The 23,912-nt window shown below is 42.4% G+C and overlaps 1 protein-coding gene across 1 annotated transcript in view; it reads left to right on the top strand.

The window, feature by feature from the left end:
- Positions 1-23,912, top strand: part of LOC102386600 (phospholipid-transporting ATPase IB-like) — a gene marked incomplete at its 3' end in the record, with an annotated part of 101,349 nt that overhangs the window by 26,331 nt on the left and 51,106 nt on the right. The window contains exons 3-9 of the mRNA XM_006027799.3: positions 2,014-2,112; positions 5,591-5,636; positions 8,371-8,411; positions 10,275-10,348; positions 16,242-16,311; positions 20,735-20,862; positions 22,711-22,822. Coding sequence (XP_006027861.3) covers positions 2,014-2,112; positions 5,591-5,636; positions 8,371-8,411; positions 10,275-10,348; positions 16,242-16,311; positions 20,735-20,862; positions 22,711-22,822 — 570 coding nt within the window. The remainder of the gene's footprint in view (positions 1-2,013; positions 2,113-5,590; positions 5,637-8,370; positions 8,412-10,274; positions 10,349-16,241; positions 16,312-20,734; positions 20,863-22,710; positions 22,823-23,912) is intronic.

The following is a 23,912-nucleotide window of genomic DNA, read 5'->3' as shown; positions in this document are numbered from 1 at the left end:
AGGACGGGACCGGGAGCCGGCCCGCACAGAACATGTCGCAGGTTTGGGACTGGGCCAACAATCAGTGGTCACCAGGGCCACTTTGAGACCAGGTGCAATCCCTGTCGGGAGCCAACAATCAGCTGATTGTACACGTTCAGGCTGGAGTGAATTGGGCTGGTTAGAGACCCCAGTGCAGTCCCTGGGCCAGAGATAACAATCAGCCGATTGTTGTCCTGGCCCTGGACATATAGGCACCCCAGCTTTCAACTTGCGAGCGCAGGGGGAACTTAGGATCATGTTTTCACACTGCACTGACAAGTAGAAAGAGCACGATTTGGGATGTTATCCCCATTCCCAAATTTGCACCTCCTGCCATACATGTGTGTCATAGCAGAAGGTAGGTGCAGATGTTAGGATTGGGCATTAGATCCCATAATTCCTATTTAAATGCACACGTGACAGTGGTACGTGATATATAACTTAAAACATCTTTAAGTAGAGATTTTTCAAAGTTCTTTGCAAAATGAATTCCAATTTTTATAAAAACATTACTAATATTGGTGTATAATACTGTAATAGTAACCGAAGAAGTTATGAAAAGGAAGTTAAATTTATTTTTTTTAACGCAGGTGCTGGTAAAGCTAGGTTGTTTTGGTTCTAATGGTCCAGTTAGCTGATACAAATGAAATCAGTAGAGCTATGTTGATTTAATTTAGCTAAATGAATCCAAGCATCTATGCCTTGGAAGGAGTGAAAACCCTTTTAACTACCTGAATCCAAGATGACTTTGAATTTAGGATGACCCCCCCCCCCATAATTAGATAGTATGCATAGAAAATTTAATTAAAATTTTTTTTTTCTTCATGTAAACAGTCTAATTATTGTGGGGGTTTACCCCCTGTGCCTGGGCCCCTGCTTTCTGTCCCTAGCCACGTGCCTCCCTCCACCCTTTGCTCCCCTGGTACCTGCACCCCTTCCCTTCTATCTACCCTGCTCCCCCCACCTTACCTTCTACAATGGCTCTAGCTCTGACTCTAGCTCCAGGGCAGTCAGCAGGGGCAGCCCTAACCCTAGTTCAGCCTGGCCAGGCAGAAACAGTGGTGGCCTCTGTGGGCCCTGATGAGTTGGGGTTGGAGCCAGACTAGGAGCCAATGTCAAGCCAGAGCCAAGGATAAGTGGCAGTAGGGGCTAGCAGCTCGAAGGCAGCGGGCTACATAGTCTTCCCCATGCTTTCCCTTTCCCCCGAGCTGCACACCATGCGTCCCCACCATGGGATCTCCCTCATGTTCCCCACTGTGTGTCCCCTTCCCTACTAGACAAGGTGTCTTGGCCCAGGGCAAGCAACTTAGCTGTGGCTTGGCACTGGGCTTGGAGCCAGAGCCACAGTAGCCACCTGCCCCAGGCTGCTACTCAAATATGAGGCGTGTCACGTGCCCCCTCTCCCCCCCATTTTGATTGGCAAACCTTGTCTTGGATTCAAGTAAATATGGTAATACAATTCTGGAAACTTCTAAAATGACCTATACTTGCTTTTCTCATGAAACTTAGTTCAGATAACTAAACCTTCCATAACTAGCAGCAAATGCTATATAAACAACCGAGGAGATGCAAACCTTTATTTCTCCTGTTTATGAAACTTTCATTGTTGGTTTTTTTAGTGTCATGCTTTAAACTTCTTATTGAGGTGGGACTGATTATGGTTCAAGCAACACCTTTTGACTAGTACAGTTCTATCGGAAACGTCCATAGGGTGCATGGGATGGAGGGGAAAAAGGAAACTTTCCATGTAGTTGTCCTTGTTTTAAAGCAATAGCTGTCTGAACTTGGGCAGGTTTTTTTTTCTGTACATCAGAATGATTACTTTCATACATGAGTTACTACATGACATGTAGGTAATGAGATTAATGTTTCATCCTTGATGACTACTATTTTAGTCCCATAACTCATTTAATAACCTTATAAAATTCTTAACTCAAACTCATTCTAACTGTAAATAACCTGCATAAAATAGTTTGACTCTTTTTTTTCCAGCAAATTCCAGATGTGTCTCCAACAGGAAGATATACCACCTTGGTGCCATTGATATTTATTCTAACAGTTGCTGGCATCAAGGAGATTATAGAAGACTATGTGAGTACAATTTATTACTTTTGGGAAATGGTTGGCTTCAGACAACAAAGTTTGTAAGGATCTCAGAAAAATGCATTTGCTGAACCTATAATCAGCTGTTACTTTGCCCTTCCCCACATAAATAATCCATTATTTTGAGAGGAGTTTAACTGAATTAATAGACCAGTATCTGAGGTCCTGTCATTACTTGTTACTTTATTTTGCTTTTTCATATAGCATTTCAGGTGTTTTTTGAATAATTGAATGCATCTGGACTTGTGTTATAAGTATACAGTAGGAATTGGAATACTTGCTTCTTACTGAAGGCAAGCTGTGAACTGGGCAATGAGAAAAAATGTATTCAAGTTATATAAGAATATCTGAAACAACATTAAAAATATGCAATCATTTGATTGCAAGTCTTTTTTTTTTTTTTTTTTTTTTATAGCTAGTCAATATTATTTACAGATCACAGAGGCTCGGAGTCAGATGTAGGTGAATTTGTCAGGTGAAGATCTGCCCTATAATACAGTCATTCAAATAGTTTTATTGGAGGGTTCCTGAATTTGTTTGTTTTATGCAGTATATTTAAAAGGAGATTTTTTTTCTACGTTTTAAAATGGAGACGTTAAGACATTTGTCACACCCAGTAAAGCACAACTCTCTTCAGTTCTTCCATGTGTGTAAAATTCTTTCAGATAAAGGTCCAACTTTTCAAAATGGCTTCATCATTCCCACCAATTTTTGCATTTTCAGTTTTTTGCAATGTTGTGGGGGTTTTTTGTTCTTGGGGTTTTTTTTTTTTTCAAACCCAAAAGCTCCTTTTTCATCCTGCACTAGTTGAGCAACTTCCCTAAACTAATACTCCGGTTTGTGCATTTACATTCAAGAGTCTCAGCATAAAGTCATTCCTTACAAACTATCATTGTGAAAAGATCAGTGTACAATATTATTTGCAAAATTTGACTTGGAAAATGCTCTGAGGAAAAGCAACATTGCTTGCCCATAAGCAATTAATGTAAGGATGTAGTAATAAGGGAAGTGGTATGTCCTTTTAAAGTGACAGATGTTTAACAGTTTGAGCAAACTCAAGATATTGCTCTAAAAACTCATTTATTTATAAAACAGTGAGATAGATACTTGGCAGGGGTTGGTGAAAATCAGAATTAAAAGAAAGCAGTTAGACACTGCTAATTTGAATTTTAATTAAATACTTAGATGTTTAGCATTGGTATCTTTGAAGGATGACATTCAGAAAGTCTGAAGATGATGAAGAAGGCTTTTGATGTGTTTATGGAGAGCAGTAGCCTTTGGAAGGCTTCCAAAGTTGTCTTGTAGGTAAAATTCATATTATTCTGGAAAATATAGCATTTTCATTAATAAGAAGTAGACCCTCTTGCTTTCAGATTTTTCTGTAAGTAGTACCGTAGTACAACTTTTGCCTTTGAAATAAAGGAGAACTCAGTAGCCGGTCTTTCCTGACAATTATACTGGGACGCAATGCAACAGATGATACAGGGTGTTAAAACGAATTCACATTTCTGTAAAAGCTGTTCATTGAGTTTTGGTGCTCAAACAGGGGGTCTCACTGCATAAACTGTCAAGCTATAAGTTGGTTAAGTTTAAAGTATTCTAGCTGTGATACTCCAGAAAATGTGAATGCCCCAAAACTTGTCTACTATCTCTCCTAACTGTGCATGTGTCCAGTAAGATATCACCAAAAGAACCCCCTTACTTCTAAGCTATATATACTTTCAGTATGCATGCTTACATAAAATAAGACCACTATTTTATTTGACCTGTGTGCCTCATTCCACCTCCACGCCCCCTCCCAGCACTTCAGGTCTGATAGCACTTCCCTGTTCCCCTCCCCCGCCACTCCAGGTTCTCCTGGCCTGTCTGCCTGCCTCTCCCCTCCCCTCCCTGCCCGCCATCTCCCCTTCCCTGCCAGCTGTTCTGGGGGGTGTCTAGACTGGGGGGCAAGGGGGTGCCGCCACTGTGATCCCCCCCCCCCCCCCCCCCCCCCCACCTTCACCCTCAGGCAGGGAGGTTGGGGGGAAGCCCTGCTGCTTGGATGGTTGGGGCATATTCCCTACCACCAAGCTTCCCCAGCAGTGGTGCAAACTTGGGCCCGCGCAGCCCGGGCCGCCCAGCCAATCGCCGCCTGCCCTCTCAGCAGCGCATGCACATTTGGTTAGAAGCGTTACAGAAACAGACAGACTAAGTCTTTTATTATATTACAATATTTACTGCTGCTGCTTCAATTGGAGGTCCTATAGTTTACAGTTCTCAGTTAAGAAAAGTTTTCATCCATTTTTTGACAAGTGAGGAAAATGAAATGGAAACATTTGGAAATTTTAGTGAAGAGCCTTTCCCTGTCTTCTTTCAAAGTATTCTTTACTTGCATTCTTCATCCTTTTTGTCTAGAAATGCACTATTGTTTGTTATGCTTTTATAACCAAGGCTATAAGGTAATTTAAGATAAAACCTTTTAGTCAAATTCTTACTAAGTTTGGATTGAGTTGGTTTAGAGTAGGGGTGCTCAACCCCCAGTGTGTGGAGCCATGCCATGTCACCTATGGGGATCCTTATGGGTTAGGAATTTTGTAGTGGAGGGAGCAGTGGATACTCTGTGACCAAATCTAGCTCTGCTGGGGCCAGTGCTTTGCAGGAGGATCAGGGCCAGGCTCACCCCTCACCATGTGGATCAGAATGGGCTGCTCCCAGTTGTCTTCCTCCCCTCCCTCCCCATCGCTCCCTGCACATCTGGATCAGGGTTGGGCTGCTGCCTACCCTGTGCCCCTCCCCATGTGGATTGGGGTTTGGTTGCATACCTGCTGTGTTCGGAACAGGCCCCTACCACACCAGCCCCACGTGTCATATTGAGCCCTCTGGCCAAATGCAGCCCACAGACAGATCTGCCACTGGGTGAAAAGGTTGGGTACCACTGGTTTAGAGGGTGGTATTAAAATAAAGGAAAAGGAAGTGATTCCAGGAGTGGGGGAGCAGTTTCCTGGGAGAGACGGGTAACATTTCAGAACAAAGTGTGGTTATTAGTCAAAAGATCTTTCAGGTGACAGTTTTTGAAATACTTGCTATATCAGGTTTTTTGTTCTTTTTTTGCATACTGCAAAGTTTTAGCACCATAATGTTAATGCCTTCCAGGTTTGTCATGTATGTTTATTTAGTTTTTCTTATAACGTTTTTGGAGGCAAAACATTTAACGTTATTATTTGCTGCTGCTGAGGAAAGTATAAGGAGCATATTTTCAGCACAGTGAATACCTCCTTTTTAATTTAGACATAAGGCAATATTTGTGTGGTGTTTGCTGAGTATAAAGTTGTGTAAAGCCATATAGATAGTCTAACTTAATGATGAGAGAGAGAGCTGCCCCAGCCTTTGTTCCTTCTCTTTGTGGCACGTTCTTTCAACTGTCAGATTATTCATTTGGAATCTTTTTCTGTGCATAACCAAATGTTTGTGTTTGGTTTCACCATAGAAACGACACAAGGCAGACAGTACAGTAAACAAGAAGAAAACAATAGGTAAGACCTTTAATTTAATTAAATTTTCCTTTAACAAAATATTATGCAAGAGGAATGGCATGATTCAAGCAATTGACAAGAATAATTATTGTAAAACCAATCCTTAATAATTTATTAATGAACTCTAGTCATGTATTTTTTATGATTCCATAAGCAAAAGAATGGGTCAAAGTAGTAAATGCATGACTATGAACATTAGGTGCTGCTCAGCTCTAGGATATTGTCTGTTGGTGTAAATGGTAATTAGAGCTTGTTGGGGAAAGAAATGTGTGGGATGTGATGGTGTCTAGATGCAGACACCTATTTCTCTTGAACCCAAAGATACATTTATATAATCTTAATTGAAAAGCCTCCACAAAGATGCATGCAAAAAGATGATAATTAATGTAACCATTCTTTACTAATTACTTGGGTTTATTTCTGGTTTTGTTTTTTGTTTTTCTTTTCAAGTAATAAAATATTCTCAATAAATGTGAATTTTTTGCTCATCTTTTAATTTTAGTTTCCCAATAGTATGGAAAAAATAAGACATGACTAAAACAGTGAGGGTCAGTTCTTTGAATTGGCAGTGAGACATAAATAGTAGGCCTAATCATAATCATTTTCTCCCCCTTCCTCTCAACAGCCCTTCCTTATTAATTTTTCTGTTAGAGGAAATACATAATAAAAAAGCTATTTTGAAACTTCCAGAAAGCAGAGTGTCACAGGATCATCCAAGTTCCAATTCTGTTTGAGAGGCAGAAGTTTGCTGCTTTAAAGATTAGGATCGTACTCCTTGGATAGCATGACTAAATCCAGAATCCACAGACAAAGCCAAAAGATTTCAGCATGTTCATGTGCTGGACAGCTCCTCTGTTGCTCTCCCCACATACAACCTGTGCTGTTTACAACATAGTTGTAATGTTGTAGCATGGATGGTCCACCAGCAATTTTTTCTCATGTAAAGTAATTGTAATAAATCTGTTAATGTGTACCACTGACAGTTTGTATGCATACCACAGATTGGGAACTGCTGGTCCAGGGAATATGTGAGGAGTAAGGCTGGTTTAGTGATATCTTTTATTGGATCAGCTGTATAGTTGGGAGAGATGGTAATCAAAGTGCTCTTCCTTGGGTCTGGGAAGGAAGCAGATGCAGCCTAAACCAAACAGCCTGATATTTAGCTTATGATATATTTGTTTTCTTCCCTGAAAAGATTGTCTAACATATCTTCTATTAACTGGTCCAGTATAGGCTGACTATTAAGCTGGCCCAGTTAAAGATATCACCAAACCAGCCTTTTAATAACCATTTAGAATAGGGCAGTTTGTTGGGGATTCTTTTTAAAATTTTATTTAAGTAGGTTTCAAAATGAAATGTTTTAGTCCATTAAATACTTCTAACCATTATGTTCCAGCTAAAACAATTCAACACATGAGGTTTAAAATCATTAATTGTTTACTAGTAGCTATAGACCTGAATATGCATTTTTGGACAACAAGGGAAAAAGAGAACAAGTGAAGGAGCAAATAATGACCAGAAAATCCCTTCTGGTTCTGCTCCTTCTCAGACATGTTCCCTAGAAGCCGTGCTGGGAGAGATGTTGGAGCAGTCCTCTTTCAGCAGTCAGTATCAAGGTGGAAGGAGGGGTGGGGGGGAGTTAATAAGACCTCCTCACGAAGTTCTAAATAAAATATATGTTGTCCTGTATTGTGGGAAGAAACCATATAAAATGTGAAACCTTTTATAAATGGATAAAAATAAATCATTTAAGGGCTGGCAAATCCAGCTTGGTGTGTTGGAGATAATCTGAACAGTTTTAGTAGGCAAATGTGAGAGAGATTTAAATCCTATGTAACTGAAGAAAGTGTTTTGAATTTTAAAAGAAACCATTCAGGGACCAGTCTTCAGCTGAATTCATGAATATAAACTGTTTTAAGTTAATCTCATCATTTCTCTGTTTACAGAGGTTGTTTTAGGTCTCCTTTTTAGGAGTAAAGAGTCTGTACAATCTGGAAATTTTAATCCTTAAACACCTTAAATAATATTTCAGTATCACATTAAAACAGTTAAAAGAACAATTTAAATGTAATCTCTTGGTAGTGTTTTTGTACGCTGTAATTTGCCAATAATGTTAAAGTCTGTTGTATTCAGAAATAGAAACAGGCTTCCTCCTGAAGCTATATTAAGGCTTACTTGTTTTTAGCTGTCATATTGTTACTGCTGATTTCTTGCTTTTTAATGTTAGCTTCAAGGTTTGATGAGATGGAATAAACAGGTTGAATTGGGAGTGTAAGAGCAGAAGAGAAGCTTTTGTGTTCTTTTTGGCCAAATGATTGCTATGTTTGCAACCTACTTTGCATAATTAATTTAAAGTTTTCAGCTAAAGATTACTATAGAGTATTGTATGCAAAGTGAAATCATAATTAACACTTCACATACTATTTTGGGAAAGGATTATAATGATAATATGGATTGATCAAGCAAAAGGGAAGGTAGAAAGCTGTATTCTAAAGAGCATAAGCATGTGGAAGTGATTAAATATGATTGTAAGGTTAAGGAGTTATAATCCTCTTTACTCCTTTGTGGGGGGAAATTTTCATCCCAACTTTTTAGAAATACTTTGGAATGTTTCTGGCTTAATATTTTAGTTGGACCTTGGTTAATACGTTTTCTGTGCTTTAACTTTTTTGGGCAGTGTAAATCTTCTTGATCTCTGATATTTATCCTGATTTTTAAATTATTTTCTTTTCAGTTTTGAGAAATGGAATGTGGCAGAATATTATGTGGAAAGAGGTAAACAGAAGTCTTCTATTTTTAAAATGTTTTGAAAATATTTGCTTTTGGATGATCCACTCAGAACGCCATAGAGCTACTAGTAGCTCGGTGCTACCTAAGAATTTCTCAGCAATGAGCTGAATTTCTTCAGCTGTCCACTTTAAGGGAGCTTTTTAGATGTTTTTCTCCGCTGTAATGAAGTGAAATACCCAAATATAATGCCGAAAATTGGGTCTTATGTTCTTTTGAACGGCTGTTAGCTATTGTGTAGTCCATTTGCTATTAATGCTTTTTAAAGCATAGATTTGAGAATTTTTTTGCACCTCTGTCAGCTTTTGTTTTCATTTTGCATTCCATAACATTTAAATTGGTTCTTCTACTGTAGCACAGTCTTAGAATCCTAGAATCATAGAAAATTAGGGTTGAAGGGACCTCAGGAGGTCATCTAGTCCAACCCCCTGCTCAAATCAGAACCATCCCCAACTTTTAGGGTTCATGTGGGTTTTTAGTGGTGCATATATGATGGGTTTTCACAATACTCTTGCACAGGCAGCTAAATGTTCCTAGGTAAATTTTTCCGTGTTAGTCAGTGGGATTACTTGTGTTTGTACTAGTTGCAAGATCAGGTTCCATGTCCCTTAGAAGAGTTTATAATAGATATCGATAGCTCTGTGTGTGCATCTAACACATGCCGTTATAACTTAGTTTTTTAACTGGGGATGTAAAGCTGAATTTTGACTTTCTTTCCTTTTAACTTATAGCCTTTGCATTATACATGTGAAAGATTTTTGAATAAGTATTTTGTTTGAGTCGCAAGAATTTTTGTTTATCCATTGTTTTGTAATGATTACTCTGCTGCATTTAATGTGTATATGTTTTTAAAATATGAAAACTGGTTGGCTGTAATAGCTTTTAACAAAACCAGGCTACCATTAAAGTCACTGGAAACAAGGTCAGGTTCATTTTCTGAAACAAAGATACCATCTATTTTTGAAATTGTATGAGAAATGACATTTCTAGATCTGTGACATTTTCAGTTTCAGTTCAGTAACTCACAATCTTCATCACCAAGAACAGGTGGTCTGCTGTCATGATGGGAACCATGTAGGTGTCTAAACCTGGGATCTGTTTAACATCTGCAACTCAGATTGAGGGTAAAAGAAGCTACTGGTCCACAGCATTTCTAGGAACAGGTGCTGGAATTTCTCTTGAAATGTGAGAATAGGAACAAGTTTTGGTTCTGTCTAGCACTAACTCTTGTTATCGCATGCTAGAGTTTCTGCTGATGTTCAGTGCTTGGGAAAAGACAGGCAAAGGGTCAAGGGAAGAGGAGAACAATGAAATAACATGGTGAAGAAAGAAAAGAGGAGAGAAGAGGTCAGAAAAAACAGGGGAGGAAAACAGATCATATATGAAACAAATGAGAGGCAAAAGTAAAGATGAGACCTCATTTCACTGGGGAAAATACCTGTTGTCTACAAAGGAGAGTTTCAGATCTATAGAAGATCTAGTTCAGGCTAACTCGACAAGTGGGCAGAGTATTTTACCTTTCCATATTAATCTTACTCTAACTTGGTAAAAAATAGAAGCATTAACCTTATTTTTGAGGTAACAGTTTGTGTGTTTTGTCTGTGGGATGTGCTTTCCCTTTGTTAAATGTTTGAAATTATACTCTGACATCACAAGTTTTCATTGTGAAGAACAGTTTAACTAACCAGATTGAACTCAAAAGAATCTCTTGATGGTTTTTTTGTATGATGCAGTACTTTTCTTCTTTGCTTGAAGGGGTTGGTTGACAAATTAACAGTTTGGATGTACAGTCTGTTCATGTTTCTTTCTTTCTTCCTCCATGCTGCTGCACTTCTGTCCATGTATCAATAGGTGGCAGTCGGAGACATTGTGAAGGTTACCAATGGGCAGCACCTTCCAGCAGACATGATCATTTTATCTTCCAGGTCAGGTATACTGAATGAGTGAATGGAAAATGATGCTTCTGTCGAACTGAGGTTTTAAATTATTATTTTTCTAGTTGGAAGCATAAGTTTTTTTTGTTTTTTTTTTGTTTTTTTTTTTTAAACCTTAAATGGTACTTTTTTTCTTTCTCCCACTGTAAATATTATAGCAAACATTATGGCATTATATGCCAACAAGATCCATTTCCCTTATTAGAGAAATAAATTCTCTTAATTGTTCACAGTGCAAAAGAAATGATGTTGCAATTTCATTCAAGAACCATCAGGCAAACTGGTTTTCTAATTGGTGGTGCTTATACATGCTTTAATTGAAGTAACATATAAGTTGGCTTTTAACAAATTTTGTCAGATGTGATATTGGTTTGATAAAGCAATTTGACTACACTCTGCACTCCTCAAGGAGTGTCTCAGAGTATTTTGAAGCTAAGTGCTTTTGGTGTTGATCAGAAGTATTTATCTTTAATTCTATTTCCCTTTGTTAATGTCATTGAATAATTTTCAGCTGGTTCTCCTGCTCTTGATGTCCTCCCCCAGTATGCATGTCATATTCTAATACACAGGTGGGTAATTATTTTGGTTGGAAGGCTGCTTAATGAGTTTTTTGGTGAGCTATTGAGGGTTGCAAAGGTAGCCCCGTCCCTTGACAGGTACTTCACCCCCTGGTTGCCATCTTTGGCCTGGAAGTCCTGCCCCTAACCCCATACCTTTTCTACTGGAAGTCCCTCCCCTTCATCTGGAAGTACTCCTTTCTGAACCAAAAAAACCCAATTCATATACTAAAAGTCAAACATCTACTAGAACTTACTTTTAACTTATTACAAAAAATATTTTTGTCATGGTTTGTGTAGTGTGTGTATAGAGGCCATTGCATAATAGCTCAAAAATAAAGTCTTACTCTTGTATATTGTGGTTGGGTGTGTGTGTGTGGGGGAGGTATGGTTGGGGTGGGATGTGTATGTGGGGTTTGTGAGAGGGTGTGGCTATGTGGGGAGGCATAGGGTACATTGCAGGGTGTGTATATATGTCGGGGCGGTGTGAGGGGAGGTGGGGGACTCTGGCAACCCCCCAAACACTCCCCCTATGGTGCACAGACCCTGCTGCTGTGGTGGTGGGAGCAGCAGGTGGGGGCCCTCGGTGCTCATGGCCTGTGCAGATGCTGCCACCCGGTGGCATGCGGCTCCAGCCAGAAATGTAAATGACAGCAAGGAGTTCAGCCAGGCCAGCTTGCCTCTATCATGCAGGGCTCCCAGCACTCATGTGCCACTGGGGGAAGCCCCATGTGATGGAGCTGACTTCCTTTCCTGCTCTCTGCCACTGCAGAAGCAGGGTGCGGGGCTCCCCGCCACTTATGGCAGAGTCCTGGCAGCTGCACATGGTGACAGGCTGTGGGGAAAGCAGCCGGATCCATTATGCAGGACTTCCTCTGGTGGCACATGAGTGCTGGGAGCTGCAGATGCATCGCAGAGAGCCCCACATGATAGAGGTGGACTGCCCTGGCTGCACTCCTTGCTGGCATGTGCAGCTCTGGCTGGAGCCACATGCTGCTGGGCAGCAACATCATCACAGTCTGTGAGCACCCTGAGGGCCCCAACCTGCTGTTGCTGCTGCCACTGGAGGTAGGGGCTGTGTGCTATGGGGGAGTATGATGAGGGGCATCCCCACAGCTCTTCCATCCTCCCTCGTGCCCATACCGTGGCCACCTGAGTTCTGCGCTCTCCCCAGCCACATGCTCCCTTGCCCTCTCCTTGCACCTACTCCTTGTTTCCCTGCCACTTCCCTACCTGCAGCAGGGAGACAAGGAGTAGGTGCTGGACACCGAGGAGCTGAGCATGTCCCCTGGTGGCTGAAGCAGTGGCAGCAGCAGCCCAACCTGGAAGCTATGTGCTGACTGGTCTGGGCCCTTCCACGCACAAGGGTGGGAGCAATGTATGTGGGCTGGGTGGGGTACAATTAATTGGCAGGTGCCTGCAGGCCAGGTGAGTTTGCCTGGTAGGCTGGATGCAGCCTGAAGGCTGTATTTTGCCTGCCTTTGTTTTTAATGTTATATTTTCACTACAAAGTTCACTCAAGTTACTGCTGGGGCATGTGGGCAGTAGACTGCAGTCTGCCCCCACTCCAGAGCACACCATCACTGCTGCAAGATCCCAGGCCCAGAGAAGCTCCCCACCCAGCTGTCTACCCTGCTGGTGCTGCTGGGGCTGGTCCCCATGAAATCCTTGGCTTGGTGCTGTCAGCCCCATTGCTGTTGTGGTCTTCATGGAAACTGGCCACAGCGATGCATGCAGGGGCTGCTGAGAAATGAAGTCTGCTGAGGGCCTAATCAAGTTTGGGGCAATGCTTAAGTTAGAACTTAAGTGAACTGTGCAGTGGAGACAACCCTGAAGATTCTTTCCTTCCTCCCCCAAGTCTCTATTTCACCCCAAAATCAGAGGAGGTGGCTTTGTGGTGTTTTTACACTGCCACTCCTCTTAAAGTAGCAGTGGCCACTAACTGCTGTGGTCCTCAGGTGCTGTATTTCCCTCCTGGAAAAGGCAACAGTTAACAGATGCTCTCACTTCCAAACTTTTTCTAACTTCCCTTTGAGGGAGCAGTGCTCTCTTTTAGGTAAATGGATTGTAAAAGGTAAAAAGAAATATCTAAATTCTCAGAAGTCTTTTAAGGATTGGAGGAATTCTGTTTTTTGGCATCCCCAACTTAGCAGACCCTCGTTTCCCTTGTGGAACTATCTCTGGAGAACATTGGTAGCTTAATCATAATTCAAGTTGGTCAGCTAAAAGTAGGGGTACCTGAAGGTCCTGTTTTTAAAATAGGGGTCAACTACTGTATTTACTTGAATACAAGATGACTTTCCCAGTATTTAGATTCTGTATATGGTGAATTTATACATTTGTTACAGTGTTCCAGGTATAGAATTTAATGATTGGAGTTCTGCCTTGAATTTGTCCCCCTTCCACTGCTACAGCAAGGAAAATAAATCTGGGGGGTCAGGTAGCCCTCCTGCAGTCCGCAAATCACAGGTTCCTATAGACTTAATTCATTCAGAATTGATGCATTTTGACTTTTTTGAAACTGCTGCAAGTTTTAGCACAGGTACTTCACAAACACACTTTTAAGCAGCACTTTTGCATCTACTTATATGAATTATGCATGATATTAATCCAGAGCCAAAAGGCTTATGATCCACCATAGAGTTCATTTGCCTGGGCCCCAGCAGAGTCAACAGTGCTTCAGTCCATGGTGACCCCACAGCTCAGCACTGCTCAGTATGTGTATACTCCAGGCACCCTGCCCCACCTACAAAGGATCCATGTGCTAATTAGCCCCCCATTCATGATTGGGACTGAGTGTTCTTGTCATGAGTTCTGGGATCCTTGATCCTCCAAAAATTTCTATGCAGATGAGGTGCAGGCAGCCTGGTCTGGCTCCATCTCATGGAGGGTGGGGCCACACTAATCACATGTGAAAGGCTGAGAGAGGGGGGTGATGTGGGGATTCTGGGTGAACTGTTTCGGGCCTTGCTTGGTGATGGTTTGCCAGACATAATGGCTAGGGACATAAGTTCCACATAACTCGGTTTAAGTGATCAGAAACTGGTTTAAACCTGTAACAGAACATAAGTTCAGTGCACATAAACCAGTTTCAAAGTGGCCAAAACTGGTTTAAGATAAACCTGGTTGAATGTAGTATCAGACTTAACTGATTTGTGTCAAACCAGCATTTGCAAATTCTGTCCCAGATCCCTTCCTGGCTCAAGTTAAACCAGAGTCCTCCAGCATCCTAGCCCTGGGCTAGACTGTGATCTCTGCTCCAAAGAGTTGGGCTGGCTCTTCCCCTCTGCTCTCTAGCCTGACTGGGTGTGTGGCCAGAGGCATGGCCCCCCCCCCCCCCTAGGCAAAGGGAGCAGGGATGGGGTTTATTTCCCCACCTCTGCTACTGGGGGACTGTGCCCTCTGTCACCCATTTTTCCAGTGGCAGGGGAAAGGGAGCATGGTCAGAACTAGGTGGCTTGCTAGTGGCTTGGGCTGTGGGACTGAGCTGAGCTGCCCTGTGTTTGCCCTGTGTCAGCCCTGTGTTTGCTGCTGAGGGTGGAGGCAGAGGGCTAGACTGGGCTGGAGGAACAGGGGCTTCACAGCCAAATTATTCCTGTCTCTGCCACACCCAAGCCGGGTGGGGCTGTCATGGAGCCCCAGCCAACTTGGAAGGGCCCTCTGGGGCCGGCCCATGGGAGCAGGGCCCTTCCGAGTGGGTTGTGGCTGCATGACAGCCCAGCCTGGCAACACAGGTGAAGGCTGGCTGGGGAGCAGGCTTCCCGGGACAGCTCAGAGGTGCTGTTGGGCCCTGAGCCTGGCAGCTGCCACCATGCCCGCTGTTCTGTCCCACTCACCTCTAGCTGCCACTGCCATGCTACTCTGGGTGGGCAGGTGGGAAGCTTCAGTCCTGTGACTTCTGCCCAACACGTGGAGCTCTGGCTCGAGCTCCCGGACACCTTGGAAAATGGAAGGTGTCCAGGTGGAAGGCATCTGGGAGCTGCAGCTAGAGCTTCACATGCTGGGCAGAAGCCGCCAGGTCTGGCAGGGCTGTTTTTCTCCCCTTGCCTCCATCTGCGACTTCTGCTTCTGCTGCACCATGCAGTGCCATTCGGGGCAGGAGGAGCTTCCTTCAGCCCGACAGCTTCAACCCAGCTCCAGGAGCTCCAGTTCGAGCTCTGCCTGCCTGGTATGATGAACAGCTTCTGCAGGCAGAGTGCATGAAAAGCATCTGGGAGCTGGAGCCAGAGCTCCATGAGTTGAGCTGAAGTGGCCAGGCTGAAGGAAGCTCCCTCCGCCCCAAGTGGTGCTGCACGGTGTGGCAAGAGCAGGAGCTGCAGCTGGAGGTGAGGAGAGAAAAAGCCCTGTTGAGGCAAGCCAGCTTCGCCTCGCCTCCAGCGTCTACTCCCCCTCTCACTCCTGCTGCTGGGCTCTCATTTGGAGAAAACAGAAGCATACTTTAAGGCAATATTGATCCAGTTCTTTGCTTCCCCTCCATTTGGGAAGAGAACCCCTGGTTCTTAGGGCACTGAAGTGGTGGAGAATGTGGGCAACATCCCCAACAGGCCCACTTACCCAATATACAAGAGTAAGACTGTATTTTGAGGTATTATGCGATCACCTTTATATACACTATACAAACGCACACAAATCAGGAAAAAAATATTTTTAAAATAAATTATAGTAGATGTTTTGATTTTATTTTTAGTATATGATTTGTTTTGGGTTTGTTTTTTTTTTCTAGTACAAGATGGCAGCACCCTCCCTGCCAAAAGGAATACCTTGGGGGCAAGGGGAGGGACTTCCATTGGCAAATGTCAGGGGTAAGGGGGTGGAACTTCTGGTCCCAAGATGGCAACCAGGGGGCGGGGCACCCATCAAGGGACAGGGCTACCCTTGCAGCCCTCGACAGCTCACCAAAACTCATTAAGTGGCCTTCCAGCCGAAATAATTGCCTGCCTCCTGGTTAAGAAACACTGCAAGCTTTAAGGATAATTGTTGATAAGTGAAATATTGAGTTTATTAAATAATGTGAAGAAATGAAGCGGAGCATCTTTTAATAGTCTGGATAGGATGTGTACTTAATGTAAACCTCTTTAAACCTCATTGCAGGATATTGTGTGTTGACTTTTTTTGGGAAGTGATTCTCTTAACAGATGGATTTAGTAATTTTTCAATTAAGTAATTTTCAGTTGCACCTGTATAAAAATTGCCTTCATACATACTCAGTATTTAACTTCTTTTCCATACAACATACAACTGAAGTTAAGTATTTTAAAGTACTAATGCACTAAGTCATTGTTATATAAAAACTTATAGATTGACAATTTTCCTCTACTACTTTACAGTGAACCTCAAGCCATGTGCTATATTGAAACATCAAATCTCGATGGAGAAACTAATCTTAAGATACGACAGGTAAAAATCTTACTTGATTTTTTTTTTTCTTTGATATTCGCTCCATTCTGTGCTTTAAACAGGTGAATCAGGGAGCCTGATCTGGCTGTCATAATGGACCTGGGGTTGTCTGGTGAACTGGTTTTACTCCTAACCTATTGATTTATTTGATTTTTATATGCTGTCTTTTCCAACAAGCCTAGCTGTAAAATCCTGATTTAGTGGTCTATATTTTATGTGCCAATTCCAATATCTGTTGAATGCTGGTAATGATACTTGATGTACAAGTTTTTTTGAGTCACTGAACCAGAGGGCAGCATTGGTTTAGTAGTTTTAAATTTTGGGAATGAAAATAGGGTTCATCCTGGCTGTGGTGCCTCACTCCAGTCCTTTTATGATCTTCAGCAAATTCTTCACCTTTCTGCCTTATTGTTACTATCTATAATAACTGAGAGCAAATGCTCAGTGCTGCAGTAATTGAATGTTTGTAAAGTACATGAAACACTAATTTCTTTCTTCTTGGTTTGACAGAACCTGTAATTGACCTTCAAGTCATATTGCAAAGCCTGTAGACCTGATTCTCACTGGCACGAATGCCACTTTGCACCTCCTAGGCAGTATAAATAGACCTTGGAGATTTGTACATGACAGGCCACCTGCTTTGTACTTAAATGACAGCTAAAAAGTGGTCTTAAAGAAGAATCGGGCCTTCCCACAAGCTGTCTTTGAGTTCATCTTTATAATTGAAGGTGGTACTGTCCTGAGGCACAGCATCTGCTTTGCATGCTCAGACTTGGAGGTGGTATAGGTCCTTTACAGGGTCAGTGCTTCATGTGAATGATACATATGTAGATGAATGGGTTCCGGCTTGGAGGAGGAGCAGCATGTTGCAACACAGTGCTGCCTTGTACTGCATAGATGATCCCCTAGACAGCTTGTGTGACTATACATTTTATCCATTATACCTTACTCTTTACAGTTTTATACTTGTTTATCTGTGAGAGGAACAACTTGATTTGTTTAAATGTTCAGGAAATATAAAATCATTAGAGATTAAAGAAACGATTTACACTGTTCAAATATACAAGTGTAAAATGGAAGCGACACCACTACAGCCACTGAAGCTTTGCAGATGTAAACCTAGTGTGGGCAGGAGGAGGCTCCACTGAGCATACTGTGGTGCAGTTGCATGTGACTGAAGCAGTCTCAGATACCTACATGCTAACAATTAAGGTAGCACTTGGAAACGCACTCATCTCATTGCCAAACTTTTAACAAATCAAATATTATTGTAAAATAATAGCATAAATAGGAAAGTGCTGACTTTGAAGTGCAATAAGCCCTCACAAATGTATTTTCTGTTATTTGATTATTATGCATCATGATTGTGGTCAGTTTTGGGATTTAGCTGCCAAAAACAGATCTAGTTTCTGTTAACACTGTCCTTTATTTATGAAAGGTAGAGGTCCTTCTTGAATGCTTTGGGCTCTTTCATTTAGTTTGCTTTTCACTTATGGCAAGTAATTGAGTTCACCTTGGATTTTCCAGCACTGTTTAAGAATTGCCTTTTCAGATCTTGGAATTCATAGGTTTCTTTTCAAATTCCTCTTGAATAGTACATACGTGGGTGGGTATTTGGAAAGAGTTTACTTAAATGTTTTAATTCTTTTCCTAAGACAGAATTAATAGAAATGAGTCTGGATCAGAATTTTAAAATAAAATTGTAATTTACAATTAGTATTTGAAAACATTTCTGTTGACTCGCATGTGTGACGTTTGAGAAAATGTACTAGCATGAGCTTAGGTATAGTGGTCTGAGACAAGGATCTCTGAAGACGTTATTTATTTTTGGCCACTCCATTTAAAAATCTGGGCCTAATTCTCCAGTGGCCAAACAATAGGTGCAGCATCACTTGAGCAAAGGCAATGAGATGTGGGAATAAAAACAGAACAGCAAGGATTTCAACCCATCTTCTGCTATGTTGGCTCCAGTGTAGCTATTTGCCTAAGGTACAAGGTATTAGAGAATCAGGGCAATAGCTTCTGAATGTCAGAAAATAGCTTATGAGGTTACAGCTAGATGGTGGGTCAGTAAATAGCTTTGAGCAGGAGCAGAGCACTGTTGTACAGGTCTAGTAGTAGCCCAGAGGGTAGAATGCAACTTACCACATGTGTCAGTGTAGCTATGTTTATACTGTGTGGGAGCAGAAACATTGAGTGTTGGCTGCAGCCAAGGCTGGGGATTTTGACTGGGGTGTGCCAGTGCCTCTGCTTGGACTGAAACCCAGAGATTCCTGGCCAGAGGGTCTTGGCCCCGTGCTCAGGGTCAGACAGATCGCTGTGTTTAGGGTCAAGAAGGAATTTTACCCCATGGTCAGAATGGCATGTACTGTGGAGGGTTTTGTAGCAGTGGGTATGGCCCTCTCAAGTGTATTTTACAATCTTTCCAGCAGCAGGATATTTGCTGCCATGGTCCTGCATACCCTGCTGCCATGCCCCGCTTTACCTGCGGCGGGTTAGGGTGTATGACTTGTGGCTGTCAGGGCTGACTGTGTGTAGTAGCATTGCTAATGGAAGAGATGATGGATTTATGTAGGATGGTTTGGTTAGGGGTGATCTTGCCTCAGGTAGAGGGCTGAACTAAATGACCTCTGGAGGTCTCTTCTAGCCCTACATTTCTGTGATTTCTGTGATCTAAGGCTGCTGTCATTTCATAGAATCATAGAAGATTAGAGTTGGAGGGGACCTCGCGAGACTAGTCCAACTCCTTGCTCAAAGCAGGACCACCCCCAAGTATATTATCCCAGCCAGGGCTTTGTCTAGCTAGGTCTTAAAAACCTCTAAGAATGGAGACGCCACAACCTCTCTGGGTAACCTGTTCCAGTGCTTTAATTACTATCCTTGTGAGAAGATTATTCCTAATATCTAGACTAAACTTCCCTCGCTGCAACTTGAGAGCAGTGCTTCTTGTTCTGTTGTCTTTCACTGCTGAGAACAGTCTAGCTCCATCCTCTTTGGAACCACCCTTCAGATAGTTGAAAGCTTTATTAAACCCTCTCTGTCTTCTCTTCTCCAGACTGCACAAGCCCAGTTCCCTCAGACTGTCCTCAGAAGTTGTGTCCCAGCACCCTAACCATTTTTGTTGCCCTCTGCTGGACTCTCTCTAACTTGTCCACATCCTTTCTATAGTGGAGGGCCCAAACTGGACACAGTACTCCAGATGTGGCCTTACCAGTGCTGAATAGAGGGAAATAATTATTTCCCTCGATCTGCTGGCCACTATCCTACAAATGCAGCACAGTATCCTGTTAGCCTTTTTTGGCAACAAGGACACACTGTTGACTAATATCAGCTTATTCTCCACTGTAACCTCCAAGTCCTTTTCTGTATAGTTTCATAGTTGTTAGGGGCTGGAAAGGACTTTTACAGATCATTGGGTTTAGCCCCTTGCATATGTGCCAGAAAGACTGCTGAGGTCAGATGATCCCACCGCATGGTAGGCATCAAGATGCGTTTTTAAGATTGCCAGGGTGGGTGACTGTACCACCTCTAAGGAGAGCCTGTTCCAAACCCTTGGCACTTGACTTGTAAAGAAGTTTTTCCTTGTGTCTAGTCTGAAGTAATCATCAGTCAGTTTGTGCCCATTATTTCTTGTCCTCCCTTGGGGGTTTTTGTGAATAGATGCTCCCCCAGGCCCTGATGTATGCCCCTGATATATTTATAGGTTGCCACCAAGTCCCCTCTGAGTCTTCTCTTCTCCAGGCTGAACAGTCCCAAGTCTTTCAGCCTCTTCTCTTATGACCTGGTTTCTAGGTCTCTAATCATGCATATGGCCCTCCTTTGGACTCTCTCAAGCTTTTCCACATCCTTCCTGAAGTGCAGCACCAAGAGTTGTTGCTTAGCCAGTCAGCCCCCAGCCTCTACTGGTGCATGGGATTCTTCTGTCCTAAGTGCAGGACTTAGCACTTGCTCTTGTCGACCCTCATGAGGTTTCTTGTGGTCCAGTTCTCCAGTTTGTCTAGGTCTCTCTGAATCCTAACCCTACCATCCAGCAGTGTATGTACTACTCCCCCCAGCTTGGTGTCATATGCAACATTTATACTTTTTTATGCTCCCATGCCAAGTTGGGGAAACAAAGCAGCTTGCTGAAGCCTGCTCCTGCTGTGGGGCTAAGTGGCTATACAGATAACATGCAGTTCCTTATTCCAGCTAGTGTACTTGGGCAAGAGAGAAACTGTGACTACACTCATCTGTGTTAAATATAAAAAAAAATATTTTTGGTAGGCCAGTGCTTCTGTAGCTCATGAACATCATTACTTCAAGAAGCATGAAGTACAGTTGTTCTGCCTGTGAGACAGTGGAGTCTATAGTAGAATAATGCCTGTAAGTTAAGCTGACAAGAACACTTGATCTGACAGCTGTCTCCTCTGGTTGGTCTCCTTAGGGGCTGTCACAAACTGCTAGCCTCCAGTCAAGAGATGATTTGATGAAAGTGTCTGGGAAGATTGAGTGTGAAGGACCCAACCGCCACCTCTATGACTTCATTGGAAATTTGCGTTTAGATGGCCAAAGGTATCAACTACAGTTGCCTTCAGTTAAGAAACACTTTTTGGATGTGTGTTGCCCTCTGTTGTACTTTAGAGAGAACATAAAGAGATTTCTTTGGGTGACTGCTAATGATGTTCCTTAGCTAGTTTAAAGTGGCATAGCTCTATTGACTTGACTCTTTGCTTCCAGGGCTTAAAGCCAGTGACTTTGGAACTAGAGGACAAGGGCTCCAGTCCCAGTTCTGCATTACGGGAGAAGCCTCTTAATGGTTAAGTTTGTAATCAGCCTTGCTGTTGAGGGGGATCTTTCTCCTCCCGAACCCTTGACAAAAAAAAGAAAAACCTTACATGCTTCCAAATTCAAAGATTAACATTTTATAGGCAACTAAAGTAACTTGGCCCTTTTAGAATTTGTAAAATTTTAAGCGCTTCAAAAAGGAGAGCAAGTGTCATTTATGCACCTCTTACACACATAGCAACTAAGGCATAGAGAAAGGAATTGACTTGCCCAAGGTAATGTGTAGGTCAATGACCAAGCTGTGAAAAGCACTAAGGTCACCAAACTCCCATTATTGCCTTGTGCTGGCTTCTAATGATGTTGATGAGCATGAGGAATGTTCTATTTGAGACTGAGTGAGTGTTTATTATGGCTCTGTTTTTTTGTTTTTGTTTTTAATATCTACCCAGTGTTTAATGTACAGAAATCACACTGGGTAAGATGTAATTTTAAAGCAGTCAACCTTCTTTGTACCAGAACCCATCTGTAAACTTTCATGGCCAGTCCTGACCCAGTAAATAATTTAATTAGAAAACACCTAGGGCACTTGCACGGTTGTGGAGAGCTTGCTCTGATGAGCTGGAAATCCAGCACGTTGGAGTAGACTCGATTAATTGAGCCTGCTGGAGCATGTAAATTAACGCAGTCTGGCAGCCTTGCACATCATGTGCATCAGTGGCACAGCATGTCTCTGCGCAGAGAAAATGGCAGTGGTGTGCTTTGAAATAAAACATGTTTGATGTGCTTTAATTCAAAATGCTCTGCTGCCATTTTCTCTGCGTGGGGACATGCTGTGCCACTGATGCACATGACACGCGAATGCTTTTAATTAGTGCGGCTTGCTAATTAAAAGCATCTGGCACTGTGCGGGGAGCACATGTAAAATGCTCACAAGTATTCTGGTCCCAGAATACTTATTATAGACTACAAGTTAAAGCAGCTCAACAGTCTTAATTTTAAAGACATAAATCAACATCAAGAGGAAAACATGAACAGTAGTATCAATGTGTGGCCCTCCATTACTCCCAAGTGGCATTCATCATTGTGCAATTGCCAGTGCCCCTCACTCCTGACTCCCTCACTCCTGAGCCCCTCAGCCCTGCCGGTACCCCTTATTGCTGACTTGTAGCCCCCGGCCCTGCCAGTGCCCATGGAAGGCTGCTAGCTTGCAAGGGGAAACCCGTGCTTTTGCATTTTTTTTCTGTGACTGTTTGCAATCCTTTCAGATATTCTTGCGACCCTTTTTTGGATCGTGACCCACAAGTTGAGAAACATTGGTCTAGAGCACTCTTGAGGCTGATCTGAATTATGGTGGGTACTAAGGTTGTGTGACAGCTGTCCTCACAATCGGAAAACTTCAAATAGCTCCTTTGCATCTCCCCAATCTTTCTGTCTGCAATTGAGAATTGAATCCAATGCATTGAGTGCTCAGCATTCTGGTGTTTCTGATGTACTGAACTATTAATTTCCTCCTAAGTGTTTTGAAATGAAATTAAGGAGATGAAACAATTTAGAACTTTAAAGTGTTTTCGGAATAACCTAAAAATACACTTCTCATTTTTTAATTAATTAATTTGTTTTTCCCTTGGTTTCTAGTCCAGTTCCAGTTGGGCCAGATCAGATCTTGCTAAGAGGTGCACAGCTTAGGAACACTCAGTGGGTTCTGGGCGTAGTCGTGTATACAGGACACGATACAAAACTCATGCAGGTAAAGTGGTTTGGATATAATAGTGCATATACTGATAAGAAAAAACATTTTAAATTTTTCCTGTGTTCTGCCTGGCTTTGGGAATTGATGAGGCAAAAATAAAGCTTGGGTTATTATTTGTATTGAAGTAGCCTCTAGGGGCCCCAGGTAATATGGGGATGCCTTTTGCTTATGTGTCTTTATACATCTTTGTGCGGTGTAAAGCAGTACTGTGCTGTGACAGCTTCTGTGCATGTTAGCTCCCAAACTGGAAGCTGCTTACCTTCATTAGTGTAGCACCATGCATTAGGCTAATAATTTCTGCTTATGGGTCTGAATCTAGTGTGCACAGAGCTAGTACGAAGTGTCCCAGTACAGTGTTGCTTCATAGCGTATCATAAGTGCCCTCACAGTGCGGCTTGTGCATAGGCTTATGAAAGAAACACATTGCTAATTTTATTTTTAAATCTTTTCTGTAAGTGTCACTTTGGGTGTCACCAGTGCAACTATGATGATGCAGGACTTTTAGTGACACTCATGAAAAACATAAAAGTTGTATAGTAAATGTCAGTCATGCCAACTGTGATTCTGCAGAGCTTTGGCATAAGAAAGAGTATATAGGCTGTAATGTAGAAAGAAGTTGTCTGGAATTATTAGATGCAAGTATACCATTCCTAGGGGTTACAATGGCAGACAAGGTTATTTGGGTAAATGTGATATATTTTATTAGCTGGTTTAATAAAAGATATCACATTTACCCAAAGAACCTTGTCTGGCTATGTCCTTAGACCAACATGGCTGCAACCAAGAACTGTAGGAGTTACTATGGGTGTTTGTACATGTGCTCTAGAAGTGGGGGGAGGAGTTAAGGTTAGTGGCTCTGAGAGCCACTCTAATTAAAGTGCCCAGAGTGTCTTGTGTATTGGTGTCCCCATGCTTAAAAATGGTGGCAGGGTCACTTTAAAGCTCATTCAATGAGCATTAGTTAAAGCGACATCCCACCATTTTTAATTGCAGGGACACTGATGCACAAAGTTTCATAGTTGGTAGGGTCAGGAGGGACCTGAGCAGATCATCAAGTCTGATCCCCTGCCATGGCAGGAAAGAGGGC

The sequence above is a fragment of the Alligator sinensis genome, unplaced genomic scaffold (genome assembly GCF_000455745.1).
Source record: "Alligator sinensis unplaced genomic scaffold, ASM45574v1 scaffold84_1, whole genome shotgun sequence".
NCBI lineage: Eukaryota > Metazoa > Chordata > Crocodylia > Alligatoridae > Alligator > Alligator sinensis.
Note: the sequence above shows the minus strand (reverse complement) of the source record. Positions and strands in the feature narration are given on the sequence as shown.